Source organism: Cupressus sempervirens, chromosome 8 (assembly GCF_028749045.1).
Source record: "Cupressus sempervirens isolate cs-2001-9-10 chromosome 8, ASM2874904v1, whole genome shotgun sequence".
NCBI classification, from domain to species: domain Eukaryota; kingdom Viridiplantae; phylum Streptophyta; class Pinopsida; order Cupressales; family Cupressaceae; genus Cupressus; species Cupressus sempervirens.
In genome coordinates this window covers 671,870,614-671,888,228 of record NC_143125.1, presented here as the reverse complement: position 1 = coordinate 671,888,228, position 17,615 = coordinate 671,870,614, and the positions used below count along the sequence as shown (strand labels likewise).

General features: G+C 35.1%; 1 protein-coding gene across 1 annotated transcript in view; it reads right to left on the bottom strand.

Annotated features, from left to right (window-relative positions):
* LOC149544230 (methylsterol monooxygenase 2-2-like) overlaps nucleotides 1-1,100 on the bottom strand; it is a 38,038-nt gene extending 36,938 nt beyond the window's left edge. Inside the window, exon 1 of the mRNA XM_089798746.1 lies at nucleotides 1,026-1,100. Within this exon, the coding sequence (XP_089654872.1) occupies nucleotides 1,026-1,052 (27 nt within the window). The 5' untranslated portion in view covers nucleotides 1,053-1,100. The remainder of the gene's footprint in view (nucleotides 1-1,025) is intronic.
* Nucleotides 1,101-17,615: the final 16,515 nt, after the last annotated feature.

The following is a 17,615-nucleotide window of genomic DNA, read 5'->3' as shown; positions in this document are numbered from 1 at the left end:
CAGATTAGTTCAGGACAATAGTCATGGTGTGGACCTCAACTGTACCTAAGTTACACCACACAAGACTCAGAAGTAGGTGCCAATATGTTTCAAGTCCAGGTGTGCATCTGTACAGATGCAGCAATATTTTGCAATTGGGGATTCACAAGAAGACACAGTTTTATATGCATACAGATGTAGATTATCTGAAAATAGAGAAAGAAATTAAAAATGAGAATAAGAAGCAATATCTCAAATCTGATAGAGAAATTAATGCAGGTGTCAATTGGATGTGCATAACAGGTGTACCAGAAGAACAGATAAAAATGTTCTCCTGGTGATTATTACAGATGTATATGTCAACTACAGTGGATGATAAACATACTATGAAGATCAGGCACATATGTTATCCCGCTGATTGTTGACATCTTGCTTCTTGATATGAACAAACCAAACCGACCATTATTTCAGAATAATCTTACGGAGTGGATGTGGGGATGCAAAAGCATCCGACGAATTCAATATTCATGGATCCACATTATACATGTTTTCAGATTAATTTATATGCAAAACATGAGAAAAGAAAAGAAACAGAGAAATATGGACTCAAAGTTTCTAATTCAATTGCTAATATTCTGTAGACGCATCCCAGACTCAGTTGAATTATACCGGGGAGATCAGGTCAGATAATTTGCATGGTAACAGTTATAAGAGGCTTCTGGCTTATGCTCATCATATTTCGGCTTCTTGATATCAAAAAATAGGCATTAACATCCATTTGAGTAAATTACTAAATCATGTTGCAATAAGAATCAAATTCCACTATACATCGCTTGCTAATCTCCAACAAAATCAACAGAGATGTGGGGGATCGAAAATCCAATCACAGTATGGATGTCGGAGATTGAAAATGGTGCACTATGAAAAATCCGTGATCGAAATTAACTCATGATGCAATGTGGGTGATTGGAATCAGGCCACGATCACAAATAACCAAGATTCGCGCAAAGGAGTAGAGAGAAAAGAGAGGGAATAAACATAAATACCTGCCAACCTCTCTCTAGCATCGCCATGACAATCCAGAGCCCAACCCAGTGCAGGCCACTGAATTACTAAACCCCACAAAGAAAAGTGCTACACTAGGTATATATTACTAGGAATGAAGTTGAAAAGATTCGACAGTCCATTTGGCTCGTGTAAATATAAATACTTGAGATACAGCTGTGCCAGACTGTCAATGTTTTAAAAAGACGGACAAAATTAGCCATAGAGCATGCACGTGTAACTTATATCAATTTTAGAAGCTACGGGTTATATCAGTGGACGAAAAAAGAAAATACCTTATCCCCTTTAATAGGAATTTTAGGGTTTTCTTACTTTGACCCCATTTTCCGTTATTCTTGTTGCAAATTAGTAACTCAAGCTGCCAAAGTCTGATTAGGTGAGTTAGACTTAATTGTGGTTAAAGGAGAGAGATTGGAGGATCGAAAGGGACCCTTTGTTATTGATAAAAAATAAAGTACCCTATGTTGGGTATCTGAAATTTATTTTATTTATTTAATATATTTATTTATTAAAAGGAAGGTGGAAATTTTGCATTTTTCAAAAGCCTTGAAAGAGAGTTACAAGTTCAAATCATAATGGGGCAGGGTAATTAAGCTAAGAGGCTTTCTACAAAGGAAACATTCATCAATGTAAACTTTTGTTATTTAAAAAAAATAAATTGACGTTCATTTAAGTGTCATATATTTTATAATTATTTTTACATCTATTCATTGCAAATGTAACTGATACAAATGCATGCAATCAAAATGTAATAGTAAAGATTAAAGAGTCACATGCCGCAAACAATAACCCTCCTATTTTAAGAATTTTTATTAATATTTAATGAGAATAGAGGAGAGTGGATGGAGTAGTAGATTAAGTTTAGTCATAACCAGTGCCTCTGAAAAAGATGACTAGAGCGTATTATTCAGCTCGCAACAAATTTCATTGCATGTTTTGGGCAAAGATATCCTTTTCGAGGCACAGTCGATAGGAATCGGGATTCGCATGGCTTAAGGGACCGCAGTTGGAGGGGTAGGGTCGGAGAAGGATATCTCTCAGCTTTATATATATATAAAAGCTAGTATAGGCCTTGTTTGTAGCACAATTAGGTGCCTCTTGTAAAGAATATAGGTAGTCTCGTATTATTGTCATGACGATATGAAGACCTTTATTTTCCTTCCTCGACACTTGTCCTCTATTATTAATTTTCCCATAAATGTAATGAGTAAAAATGTGCTTTTGTTGTATTGGACTAACATATATATATATATATATATAATAAGTGGAGAGATGTCATTTTCAAGATAACTAAATATATATAAGTAAAATAAGTGGAGAGATGTCATTTTCAAGATAACTAAATATTTAAACAATTTAATTTAATAAATTTAATTCAAATAAATATTGTTGAGTGTGTATTGCACGGAGATTTCTAGTGTGTGATATTATTTGATTGGTTTTGTCATTGTTGTAGAATAGCTTGTTTCAATTTTTCTAGTCATGAGCATATCAAAATTTATGACTATTATTTCTACTCAAAAGATTCTAAGGGATATTTTGTTAATACTATAAAGTCCAAGATTAATGGGGGAGGGGGGAGGGGTTAAATCAATAATCTATCAAATTCAAATTGTTACTAACTATTCAACCCAAATCAAATATATTCATTAATCATTCAACCACATGCATCAAAATTTAACTTTTGAAGTAATAAGCAATGAAACACATAATATCATCCACAAAATGTAACCTGGGAACACCAATATTTTTCATGTGAAAACCCATAGGGTGGGAATTATAACCTAAAAAATGTGTGCACTTCTAGAGTACTCCTAGTTGAAGGCTAACCCTATTAGGAGGTTTACCTTATTAGGAGTAACCTTGTGAAAGGATTTAGAACTCAACTTAATGAGCCACCTAGTTAAGGGATTACAATCTTGCTCACCATGTTAGGAGTGAGCCAATTGAGGGATTTAGCTTGGAGAACCTGTTAGGATCCAATATGCAAGATGATATGAGATTATCCCTTCTTCTCTTCTTGTACATATATAGTTAAGCACAAATTATGTTTCTTCTTGTAAATAATCAATTCATTGCTTGATCGCACCAAGCATTCATGATCTATAGCTTTGCAAGTACACCATACTATAATATAAATACATCCTTCACTTGTTAGAGTGGCCACCACCTTAAAATCAAAATGTATTGCATTTAAATTTTCCCTTTGACCCACCAAAACCCAAACCCTAATTCATCATTTTCCAATCTCTATTGGCTTCCAAAATCAATTGTACATCAATCTTCCCAAGAACAACCTGACCTTTTCACTTTTTCTAACATACATGCATAACTTCAAAAATTTAGATCACCACAAACAATGCAAATAATATCATTGATCCATGTCATACTATCACATCATCACAACACCTCGATCAAGAAAATATTCACTTGAGTCAACCACAACATCATCAGTAGTGGAACAAACATAAATTGTTTTAAGTAATTTGTTAGTTCTTCATAGAATGATCTTCAAACTATTGAAACTATTTCTGATGATACAGGTCAATCATCATGTGATTGTAACATTAATCACATATCATAGTCTAGATAATGCATCATGAACCACAACATCTTAATCTACACATATCTAATAGACCAACCAAATTATTTATCATTTGTCATTGATTGTTCATCTAATTGTAGTGGTATCCTTCAATCTTTTATAACTTTATCTAGACATATTACTATCCTATATGATCCAGCATTGATGCAAGGGCAACTAAGGTTCTTGGAGATTTTGGCATTTTTTGGTGGAAGACTAGAGATGCTCGACCATCTCTGTGGTATTTTTTGGTTCAAGGCTTGACCAAATGGGCTTAGTGGAGAAACCTGGTGTTCAGTTGAAGTATGTTACTTAATCAAAGAAGGGATGTTGCTCGGTCATTATTAGGGTGGTTCCTAGTTGCAGTGGTAGCTAAGGAACTCGGTCATTGAAGAAGCTCAACATATATTACGTTGCTTGACACTTATTGCATTGTTCAACGTATGTTGGATGTTTGGCACCTAAGAAACCCAACAATGCTTGTGGGAGCTTGGTCATGCTTGGTGATTTTGTTGACACTTGATAGTGTGGCACATCGAATGGAGTTCTTAGAGATTGGATTGACTGACTTGGCATATTTAATGTGTGTGATCATGATCTAGATCAATTGTGGGGATGTATGGACTTGTTTGGGTCTTGGATATTTATCCTAGGTGCATTTAATGGGCATTATAAGCCAACTAAGGCATTTTGTATTTAATATATGTTGTAAACTGGCTTGTGGCTCAACATTTATTTAATGTAAGGATCTACTTAATTTTTAACTTGCTAGGTCGACTTGTGGCTTAGTTGGGTATAAGTAGAGGGTTTTGTAGAGTCTTAGGTCATTATTTTGTTCAACTTGGAGTAGCTAAGAGGAGAAAAGTATAGTAGAGCTAGTAGTTGTAGCTTGGGAAATAGGAAGATTGCTTGGTGTCTTGCGAGCACAAGTTTAGATCTTGTTGGAGGTTTCTACTAGAGTACTATTGTGTTATAGATCTAGACTAGCTAGGGTTTTAGGTTGGATCTTGATAGATCTTGCATAACTATTACTTGTTTTGTATTTGGTTGTAACCTAGAAGACCTTACAGCCTAGCACATTGCATATAACTAGTTGATCTATGAATAAAGAGTTGTGTTTGGTGTTAGATCTCATATCTTGTGTTGTGTTTCCATTGTGTGGTTATTTGTTGGGGGCTAGGACATCTCCTTTAGGAATTATCCTTACTTGCACTACATCAAGTGGTTAAATCCTGATAGCAATATCACAATTTGACTTGTTGTGGAAATTATCTCCTACATATCAAGTGATGAGCTTAAGGGGCTTTCTAATGAATGGTTCATAAGGCACAACACTTGGTGAAGGTTTTGCAAATGGGGTTGCAAGCTTTGGGTTTAACCATGGAGGAAACTCCATAGTTAAGCGCACTCAGGTTGGAGTAGTACTGGGATGGGTGACCTCCTGGGAAGTCCTAGTGCTTCACCCCTATGAGCATCACCTAGATGCAATGAGTGCTAAGTGTTCCATTTATTCTCATGAGAGATGGATTCATGTTGAATCGCTACTCATGAAACATGGGTCAATGGGATTGATTCAAAAATTAGATAGTTAAATCTCGATAGCAATATCACAATCATTTTGATATGTTTTGACAAGGTTTTGAATCCCTCGAAGTTGATAGTTCATTGTTGTCATGTTGATGCACATTGTTTAGAATTCTAGGAATCCATGTTTAACAGTGAATTTTTTTGACCTGTTAAGAATTTCGAAGAATTGGTCATACCACTGCATTCTAGTCATAAATGACTTCATGTGTTTTCATTTTCAAGGACTGATGAATTTGTTTGATGAGTTTCCCAAGCTGATTCCATTTGCAAAAACCTAAAATTGCCCAATTGTCCTTTATGATAGTTTATCAGAAGCTTTGTTTGACTAATTATAACTTTGACCTAGTTGACCGTAATGAGGAGATTCTTTTTATGTTGCATTTTAGGGGTTAGAAATATGATATTTTCCAATTTTGAGCTTATGACAAATCCATTTGACTAATTTTCAAATGCAATTCCAAATGTAATTCCTAAATGTTTTACCGTAACTAAAAGTGTAGATTGATTGGAAACCTTGTTTTAAATGCTATAACTTTCAAACCATGATAGATAGAGTCAAATGGATTTTACCACTATATTCTACACTAAAAGTACTTTAGGTGTACCAATTTTCAAAGCTTGATGAATCCATTTGCACATCTTCCCGGGTCAATTTTGTTTGCAAAAAATCTATACTTTGACAGGTGGTCTAGTTCTACAATTCCCAGAACCCAAATTTGAATGCTTTCCAAATCTTCCCAATTGTTCATCATGAGCCCAAACTGCATATTTATACTCTTCATATGAAAATCTACTATTTCCCCAAACTTTCACCTTCTGAAGTGGTTGTTTGACTAATTTTGAAAGTCAAAATCATGTGTAATTTATTATTTCTGACATGTTTGAATGCAGGAACAGTTTGAAAGGGGCAACTTTGTCAGTCATTTTTTTTTTGACCAAGTAGTCATCATAAGGCAAGATTTTGGACTGAAAGAGTTTTCACTAGAGAACATAAACACAAAGTTTCCAAGGCGTGGTTGTTTGACATGGTCAATTTTTGAAGTCGGTTCAAAGGCCTTCTTGACATTAAATCGATAGTATATAAAGAGGATTAAAGATGAGTTTAAAGTGATCAAACAACGGTCGATCTTGAATCCAATCAGTGTATTTCATCATGTGGGAAGAGTGATAAAACAATGATGAATGACCTTAGTGAAAGCTCTGTTTCCAGCTTGTCCAAATGCCCAGTCCGCACCGTGTTTTTCAAAATTTTCACCTGTAGAATGTGGAGATAGTTGTATTCTTTTTACAGAGATATTAAGCAGTTTGAACGCGTGTGAGGAGGGCTAGAGATCAAAGTGAATAAGCTTATTACATTTCCATATACACACCTGGCTAAATGTAAGTTGGAAAAATGGGGATGTTTAAGAGGCTAGGGTGCTATTGTGATGTTTTTCATCAAAATTTGAATGTTTTCATCATTATAGAATGCTGGATATGTGAAGAGGCAACTATAAAAGGTGAACACGCATTAGCTTCATTACCCTTCTGAAATGTATCCCCTCAGTATGGTGCGTACATGTCGTTGTTGTGTCTGTATAATGGTACGAGACAACAACAGAGGAAATGATGGATTGTTTCAACCTTCTTCCTTGATACTACAAACGTTCACCTGACCTTGCTGAATCTTGAATTGTGAATAAGGGGAGATGATGTGTTGACCTTTCAAGTGGTCAATGCAAAGAGCAGCCAGTTAATGGTTAAAATGTGTGAGTCTTGTTGGTAGTATGCGAGAGCAACATTAGAATAGGGACCAAGTTGTGTTCTTTGTGCATGGTAGGTGTCATAAAATTCAAAAAGCTCCAGGCCTTGTCCCTTCGTGACATGTCATGAATCCACAAAGTGATATTGAAAAGAAAGACGAGCAAGGTTTTGTGAGGGAAGGATCCACCAAAACCATAATGGATTAGTTGAGGGTCAAACTATTCCATTTCACTGCTCCACAATGGGAAAAGAACGCAATTATGATGGAGATCATTTTATTTGGTATTTGGTATGAGTATTGATCAAGTCTGGATGTACAGTTAGAGGCAAATACGCTGCTCCGATTGACAGATTATAATGGATTCTGTCAGGGAGATGATCATTGACATGTATGGGCACAATTGTTTTGATTTCCGACCATGGGCATTTCAACATGATGCCCCAATGGTCGATGCGATAGATTCGACCCCGAGAGTTCCATACGCAAGCAGTTTCATCAGTTTCAATAGAGGAATCATTTTGTAACAATTTGACTATATGTTGGAGTTTGACATTTCCTATACTATGGATGAATTAGTTACGGTTAGCGATGAAGATGATCACATTTTATTCGAACAACATTTGCCATGATTTGGTGATGGAATGTCATCCAATTCTATCGCAAGTGGACAAGGGTATAAAAAAGGGGCCATTTTCTTTTATCCGACATTCATAGCGTTTGGTTTTTCCAACGTGTTTTTATAAGAAACACGAAATACTTTAGTGTCTTAAGTGGGCACTTATGGACAAAGATGAAAGTTTATGTACAGACCCACAATGCCAGCTTGGTGATGGACACTTAATTTTGGCCACAAAATTGTTGCTGATGATAAGGACACACCATGTGGCACGTACTTTGAGGTGGCTGACTAGACAAAAGGGATATGTTGCTGACGAGGATGGTGACATGGATGCTCAACAACTAACAAGGACACACCATGTGGCACATATTTTGAGGTGGCTGACTGGACAAAAGGGACACGTGGTAGATCATCACATTCTCATGATGAGATGGTAGGCAAGTGACTAGGCATGCAAAAATGTGATTCGCTGACACGTGGCAAAGGTGGTGATGTGGAATAGTGACACGTGGCATGTAGATCGAGGTAGTGAGATGGATAAGGTGGTGGTGTCGGATAGTGACACGTGGCATGTAGATTGAGGTAGTGAGATGGATAAGGATGCTATGTGTCAAGTGGTTGCATAGTCGTGATGACATGGCAAGGTGTTGATGAGACATGCAACAAAGCAATGTGCTAACACATGGAAGATGAGTGGTTTCAGATTGACGCACAGGATTTGTCCATGTGACACAAGATTGACAATCATCACTTAGTCACCATGGAAAGATGTAAGGAGGTTGAGCAATGCGACAAAGTGACACGATCAGAAGGTGACACATGGCACTATGTGGTAGTAGGACCTAACTGGTGTTGAAATGACAATTGATTGTGTAGTGGGTAGTGAATGAAAACTTGCCACATGTCCCATCCGGTCAACTAGGTTTGACTCAAAATTAAAAGATGGGGAAATTTCAAAAATTTCAAAATGATAATTTTTTTCTTCATTTGAACGTGCAAGAAAATTTTTAATTAAAAAGGGTTTTATCATAAAGTCTAGACTTGATGTCAAAGTGAAATATTTGTAAAATATTAAGGTAGGTTCAATCATTTGGACCTGCAACTTCTTTTGGATGCTTAGGACATGTTCTGGAGGTAAACATAGGACTATACTATATTATCAGAAAGTTCTCAGAGCCTACTTTCCATATTTTGCACATGTATCAGTTGGTGAAAGTTATACTCAGATTTGTCTGAGGTGCTCCAATTTCAACTATATTCTAGTTAAACAGTTCATATTCGGTCTATGACAAAATGGTGAAGTGGGTATCCATCAAACTTGGAGAGGGTCCTGTTGGTGATGTTACTTTGCCTCCTAACTAGTTTGGTGAAGGTTTTGGAAACATTTTGATAGAAGATTTGATATTTTATCAAGAAGGGGTTTCTCATCATTCTAGAAAAGATATTTGAAGGTTTGTTATGCAGAATGATGAGATTTGATCCAGATTTCAGTTATAGAGAGAGAAGAGAAGATTTGCTTCAGCAATGGATGGAGATTCAAGTGGACAAGTATCAATTTCATATTAGATCTAGGATTTTTCATTCACCTATATCTTCTCTTTCTCTTTCTTTATATAATGTTTGTTCCAGACTTTTGGACAAGGTTCCATAGCTGTGATTCCACCATTTTCTTCAGTATTATCTCTTGTATGAACAATAGTAATGAAGTTAAAATGTTTAGTTCTAATATACTAGGTATTTTATGAGTTATTTCTATGCATCATGAATGTACTTGTTTCAAAGAAATGAATACAAAAGCATCAAATGAAATTAGTTTCATTTTGATTCTTGTCTCATATCTATGTTGTTTATGATCTTTTGTGGTTTATGATCAAAGATTGTAGATCTCATTTGCAGCTAGTTTAGAGTTGTATAGGAGTAGAATTTTAAAAGTCATAGGATGAACATAAGGATAGAGGATGATCATGTATCCACACTATTATGGAAGAGCCTTTGTGTGAGGTTCAACAAGTTGAAAGAGTCGGAAGAGGAAGAAAACTTGCTACGAGCTCATGACAAGAGAGTATTACAGCTTAGGAAAGAATTACTTGCTGATGATGAGGGAGTTGTCGCTGTCCCAAATTATTTTTGCTCCCAAAATTTTTCAATCTTGAGAAATAAAAAAGTCCAACCCCAGAAACAACTCAAGGGAAAAACCTATAGCTGAAGATTTCAATAATGTGCAGGATTGGGTCATTCAATATTTGTGGAAGGCCTTGAAGAGGAGTATCTATGAAGCTGAAAGAAATAAGCTTCACCTCTCTAAAGGTCATCTCTCTTCATTTCTATTAAAGTGTGTGCATGAGAAGTACCTTGTCCTGAAAGTCTCAAGCAAGGGACGCATACTACAACCTACAAAGCAATATAATTGGCATCTTGTATTTTCTTAGTTCTTGGTGAAGTAGATCTTGAGACACCATTGATTTTTCCATCCATGTATTTGGATCCTAAACAAAGAGAAGGAAATTAGCATGCTGAAATATGAACCTTAATACTTTTTCATCATGCATGAAAGTGGAGAGAAAAGAAGAATTATCAACTTCTTCCCTAGGAAAGGAATTACAAGCGGAACTAGAAGATCTTTACATTCCAATGAGGTATTTGAAAGGCTTAGATGATGAATTAAAGCCTAATACTAGAGTCCAACTTAACAATCTTCTATAATCAAAGGTAAACATGCTCATTAAAGACAACAATGAGTTTTGAAAGGGAGACCCTCTCATGTGCCCAAGTGAAGGAAGCACTTTCAAATTCATGGATACAATAACAAGTGAGATAGAGTAAGAATGTACAAAAATGGAAGATAAGGTTACTTGGAGTGATCCTAACCCATTGTACCTATCAATAGTGTTTTGTGAGAATGTCACTATTAGAGATAACACTCTATTCAAGATATACAAATCATCTTTAGGTAAGAAGGATTTTTTTTTTCTCTTGGAGTAGAGAATGTTGAGGCAAGTTTGAAACAAGGAGAGTGTCAAGTTTTCAAGATAATACAACCCCAAGGACCATTGAATGTTACAACAAACATATTGTCTCACAATGAAGAAGTTGTGCCCCAATTCTTCCCTACTAACAAAGAGAGAACTACTCTTGTGAAAACTCCAGGTATAAGTTCTTATTTCTCTATTTTAGATAAAATATTTTTGGACTTGTGATACTGCTATCGAGATTTAACTGTGTAGTTTTTGAGTCAAAATCATTGACTCGTGTATCATGAGTAATGATTCACAAATGAATTCGTCTCTCATGAGAATAAATGGAACACTCAACACTCATTGGATCTAGGTGTTGCTCACAAAGGTGAAGCACTAGGACTTCTCGGGAGGTCACCTATCCCAATACTAATCTAGCTCGAGCACACTTAACTATAGAGTTTCCTCCATCGTTAAACCCACTCTACTTGCAACCCCATTTGTAAAACCTTTACCAAGTGTTGTGCCTTATGAACCATTCATTAGAAATCCCCTTAAGCTCATCAAATTATAAGTAGGAGATATATTCCACAACAAGTCAAATTGTGATATTGTTATCAGGATTTAACTATGTAGTTTTTCAATCAAACTCATTGACCCATGTATCATGAGTAGTGGTACACAAATGAATCCATCTCTTATGAGAATAAATGAGGCACAATACTTGGTGAAGCTTTTGCAAATGGGTTGCAAGAAGAGTGGGTCTAACCATGGACGAAACTCTATAGTTAAGCACACTCAAGCTAAAGTAGTACTAGGATGGGTGACCTTCTAGGAAGTTCCGATGCTTCACCTCTATGAGAATCACCTAGATCCAATGAGTGATGAGTGTTCCATTTATTCTCATGAGAGATGGATTCATGTGTGAACCACCACTCATGAAAAATGAGTCAATAAGTTTGACTCAAAAACTACATAGTTAAATCCTGATAACAATATCACAATTTAACTTCTTGTGGAAAATATCTCCTACTTTTCATATGATGAGCTTAAGGGGCTTTCTAATGAATGGTTCATAAGGCACAACACTTGGTGAAGGTTTTGCAAATGGGGTTACAAGAAGAGTGGGTTTAACCATGGAGGAAACTATGTAGTTAAGCACACTTGAGCTAGAGTAGTATTAGGATGGGTGACCTCCTAGGAAGTCTTGATGCTTCACCTTTGTGAGCATCAACTAGATCTGATGAGTGTTGAGTGTTCCATTTATTCTCATGAGAGATGGATTCATGTGTGAATCACTACTCATGATACATGGGTGTTGGTAAATAAATTTTTCACTATAAAATTACCTTTAAGAGATGACCATGTTCACCTTATAAATAGTGACAACTATGCCAATAGTTGGAGAGATTAAAACTAATCATTACCAGATTACAATCTTCCTCTGTGTTTGAGAGGGGAAACTCCCTCGTAAGATAAATTTTTAATTTTTCAAGTAAAGATGATTACAACTTAGAATATAGAAAGGAAACTATTGATGACGAATGCACCACATGACTTTAATGTTTCCATTAATTTGATGTAGACTGTTAATGAAAACAAACAAGAACCATGCTTGAGAGCTATCATCAACATAGTGCTAATTCAGTGATTTGTGAATATTTACACTGTACCATAAAAATATTCATATTGATGAATCAATACTTCAACAATTCAGATTCAATAGAAAAGAGAATGCAAAATGTACTTTCTTTTATTTCTTAGCACCAAGAACATAAGAAATGATTGATTACAAGAACAACAATTACACACTTTCCAAAAATTGCCTTGTTATTAAAACATAAGTGTTCCCTGTCTCCCCATCCAAAAAAGTCCTCTATTACATTGAGATTCATGAATTTATAAGTCACCCCGGCTCAACTAACTTTTTGGGTTTGTAACCACTCAAAAAGTTAGAGTTTGGAGGGTATTAATCTCTTTTCCAACCAACTCCAATTTTCACAAAATAAAAGTGAAAATCTTAACTTATGAGTCACAATAAGTTACACAAGTCACTTTTACAAAGAAAAAAATGTAATAACTAGTAATTATGAACTAGATTGAGTTGCCTTATCCAAACTCATCAACTTATTCTATACTCATGACTCACAAAACATATCTTCTTGTAAAGTAGATGAATATAGCATCAAAGAAGATATGATATTAATACTATTTGAAGTGTCGATATATCTTCTTGTGATCACATTTGATGACAATTTATCTTTGAATGCATGTACTTTAACCAAATGTGTTGACCATCTTCACTTTTTCATGAACCACATATAAGGCTGACTATACCCACTTTACAGAATCCAGACTCTCAATCCTCATTACCATAGACTGTGTCATGTGTTCCACTTGGATGTATTGTCAAACAACTCACTGATCTTGTATTAAGTCAAATTAAGGTATCAAAGATTGCTGCAAGGTAATGGACTACCATGCCATTTCTATCTTCTCACCAACACAATCTCTATTTAATTTCCCAAGGATTTATAAGCATCATCATATATCAAACTCTTAGTACTTATCTCCAATGGTGAAATTAGACATTGGTATGCATTATCTTTTCAAGTATCACTAGAACTGATATTATATCAAGCATTTCACACCATTTCTATATTCTTCGACATCGCACCAATCTATGAGGTCATTGCATTATATGAAGCACTCTCTTTAAACCCAATCTTTATGTTTCTCATTATCTATCATCATAAACTCACATAGTTTGGGTATATCTATTTTGATATACTTATGAGACATTTAATCCAACAAATCAGGGGTCACCCTTTTGCATATTGTCTTAACACATCAAAATTTCCAACTCTAGCTTGCTACAAATAGATAAATTTGCATATAAGGTGGTAGGTATTTTTAGAGGTTGTGGCTTGGAATACTATGTTTCACATACATACTCCCAATTCACATCATTTCATTGAGAAAAATAATAATAAACACTCAGTTTTCAATTGTCAAGATACTCAATTGAGCATTTTGTCAAGCAATTGCCATGCTTATGCTTTACCAAAGTTGCCTTGACTGGTGACTTTATAGCTTCATTTGATTGAATGATTGTCTTCATTTGCTTTCCATACTTGATGCCCATGATAAGTAGTTCCCATGATAGGTACAAGACCAAGCACATTTTATCAAAACTCCATATGCTTTAAGACGTATTCCCAAATTTAGTTCAACACTCCCATACCATAGTTGTGCTTGATATTTAATAGAGGTTTTAAGGTTTCATACTTCGCATGCAAATATCTAACAATCCATTTCATTCATACCCATCTCCAATAGGAGTAACATGCATGCATCACAATCGCATCATTGTAAAACCTCAAGCTTGTGCCAAAACACGTAATTTCAAAGAGAAGTGATGATCTTGGGAGTCCATACTCATGTAGTGCTTGGTTTGAGTGTTCATTGAACTTTTGGGAATTTGGTTCTTACATGTATTACTTGTATTCACTAGAGGAAAACAGTTCATAGGCCTGGCCTCACATTGACAACTGCATTAGATTAAGGACAAAATGTCAAACATGTCACTTGCCTTTCCTCCACTGTCATTGAAGACATGTGAACTTTATATTTCAAAGCAAACTAAAGCATGAATCCAAAATGTATTACAACTATTTAGAGCCAGATGTTGCGGGTTGGTGAGAATAAATATGTGCTTGGCATTAGATAATAGCAACCTATCATTACATTTAAGTCACTTTTATCCATGCAAATCACCCAAGCCATGGAGAATCAACACAATGTAGTTGAGGCATGCTTAATATAGAAGACATTATGTCAAATGGTTCAGAAGAATTTTGATATTGTTACCTTCTCATTAGAGGAAGTCTGCTATATGCTTAGTCCAATCTATTTGGATTGGAATTGGAATGGATGAGAAACTATCTCTCTTTCTGAGGTATTCTATCAATGGAAACATGTTGGGGAGGCTTCTATAATGTGGCATCATTCATAGCTTCAAGGTTTTTGGACACCAAATATTATCTTAGAAATAAAGTTCTGGTCCATTGTTGTTCGAGGAGTTAATTCACATAGTTGGATCCCAACACCACTATGGGAGGGAAAATTTGGATCTAACTGCATGTTTCACCATGTTCCATAACCATATTTGTACACATATGAGGAGGAATTTGGGCCTTGTCACCTAAGAAATTTACATGAATTGCAAAATCAAAACTGCTACTACTGCACCATGGGCCAAAAGAAAGGTGATGAGTTATCTCAGTATTGCTTTAACCCTTTGCCAATATATGCCATACATTATTAATGACATATGCCTGTACCCAATGTCGTCATTATAGATCATGGGCACATATCTCAAATCAATGCTCCACTCTCAACTCTGGTTCCTCTTTAATCATGAATATATCTCCATCATCAATGATTTTGTCTACTAAATATTTGAGACCTTGTTCTTCCTTTTTCATATTTTTCCATTAACAATTTCATTTCTGCATATTCTACAACCATTATGCTTTGTGATCAGCAACTACCTTCATTTTTACAAAGACACTATCATGTTTTCTTGAATGTATACACTTTGGTTCTTGTTTAGATCTTAAATATGATAGTTATCTCCTAATGAGAGTTTTGGTTGGAGTCACAAAACTTGACAAGGTACATGTTAGGATTAGGGAAAAAAGTTAGAGTATGTAGAGAGAGGTACTTTTGAAAAGTTGTATGTAGAGAGAGCAATCCAAACCTGAACTTCTTTCTAGAAGTTTTAGTATGTGGAGGGAGGTAGTATGTGGAGAGAGAAAAGTATGGGTGGGAATTAACCTCTCTCTTTCCAAAATTAATTTAACTAACTCTTCCACTAAAATACCTGGGTAACAAAAGGTCAATGAGTTTGACTCAAAATCTACACAGTTAAATTTTGATAGTAATATCATAATTTAACTTGTTGTGGAAAACATCTCCTACTTATCATCTGATGAGCTTAAGGGGATTTCTAATGAATGGTTCATAAGACACAACACTTGGTGAAGGTTTTACAAATGGGGTTGCAAGAAGAGTGGTTTAACCATGGAAGAAATTCTGTAGCTAAGAACATTCAAGCTAGAGTAGTACTGGGATGGGTGACCTCCAGGGAAGTCTTGATGCTTCACCTCTATGAGCATCACCTAGATCTAGTGTTGACTATTCTATTTATTCTCATGAGAGATGGATTCATGCATGTATAAATACTCATGATACATGGGTCAATTAGTTTGACTCAAAAACTAAACAGTTAAATTCTTATAACAATATCATAATTTGACTTGCTATAGACAATATCTCCTACTTATCATTTCCAGACTTAATAGAAGAAAATAATGATGAAGTTCTCTAGGCCAAGGTCGACCCTATGTTAAAAAAAAATGTTTTTGTTTTGATGGTATTATAAATTCTAAAAATTCTTTTACTCATGCTAGTCTTAAGAGAGTATATAACATAATTGATGCAATGTTTCCCTTGGGAGTGTTGGAGTATCCTTTGTTTCAGCCAAAAGTTGGAAAGGGCCTTGAAAGCCCCTTAAAAAAGGCTAAAAAAGAGTTAGAAGCCTATGATGAAACATGGCCCTTTGGGCATGATATTCTTCTTGCAAAGTTCCTACATAATATTTAGTTAATTTTTAGCCTTGGAGACATCACTAGATGACAGTTGTTGTAGACTACTTCATGTAGATGCAGTCCCTTGTTCCATAATTGTTCATGCTTCTCCCAACTAGTAAATGGCTTTGTACAAGTAGTCTTTCTTTGCAGCTGCTCATGGTGAGGATTCCTCACTTGTACATACTTGTAAATAGCTTTTATCTCTCTAAGTTTTGTTGTGTGTAGTTGAGTCTACTTGAGTTTTAGCTTTGGTTGTTGGTCTAGGTTGTTTAGTTCTTTGTTGATATTTGTTAGCTTTTGTGGTATTGGTAGTTTAGTTCCTTGGGTATGTTGCCCTTTCTTCTCTACTTTGTTCCAACTCTGTTTCACCAATGGATAGACACTAGTCTTTACCAAATATCTTTAGATTCTTTATGCCCCTTATGGCACACATCCCCAATTAGAGCCAATTGTTGTCTTTCCTTCAGCACCTAGGTTTTAAACTTGTGAGAACCAATCCCATAAAAGAAATTATTAAATTATTTTGATTTCTTATGGATTCTTATTACTAATAACACCTTTGTATAGCTTAGTTTTCAAGGAGGTAGTGTCCATGAATTGGGTTGAACTTGAACCCTTAACTATTAAGTTAAAGGTTCAAAGTTCAAAACCAATTTTGAAGGTTTAGAAGCAAAGTTCAGAGTTCATCTTTGATGGTTCAAAATTAATGATGTAGATTCAATATGCAAATCATTATTTCTAAGATGCATGGTTTAGATTCATAAGCCTAAAAGTAAAAGTTCAAATTGGAGGTTCAAAATTTCAAAGTTTACTGGTTCAACAGTACAAGTTGACAGGTTATCATATTGAATTTGAACCTTGAACTACATAGTTCAACTTTAAAGTTTAAGTTCTCTAGTTCGGAAGTACAGATCCAAGTTCAGATTAAAAATCCAAATGTGAATCAAGATCCCCAAACCATGAATGCAGTTCAAAATCAAAAAGTTCAAAAGATCAAGTTCATAGGTTTGAATGTGCAAGTTCAAGTTCACAAGTTCAATTCATTTAGTTTAACAATAACAATATGTAACTACAGATTTTAAAACTGAAAAATAGGTCTTAATGTAGGGGGAATAATTTTTAGCTCCACTATTGGATCTTCCCTATTTTTGGATATGTTTTTGAAAATCAAGTTTAAAGTTATGATGGAATGTATGTAGGTCTATCCAGGAGGCCACCAAACTATTATTTTGAGAGCAACAATCACCATGACCAGTGTTATGCAACCAAATTATCCACATGCTACCTATCCAAGTTTAATTATACATATCACTATATATTATCTTTATAAATAATATTTCTACTCTAAAGTTTATAAATATAATAAGGTAAGGTAGGAAATCTATTGGCTTGGAAAATAAAATACAAAGTAAAATAATGCATTACACTA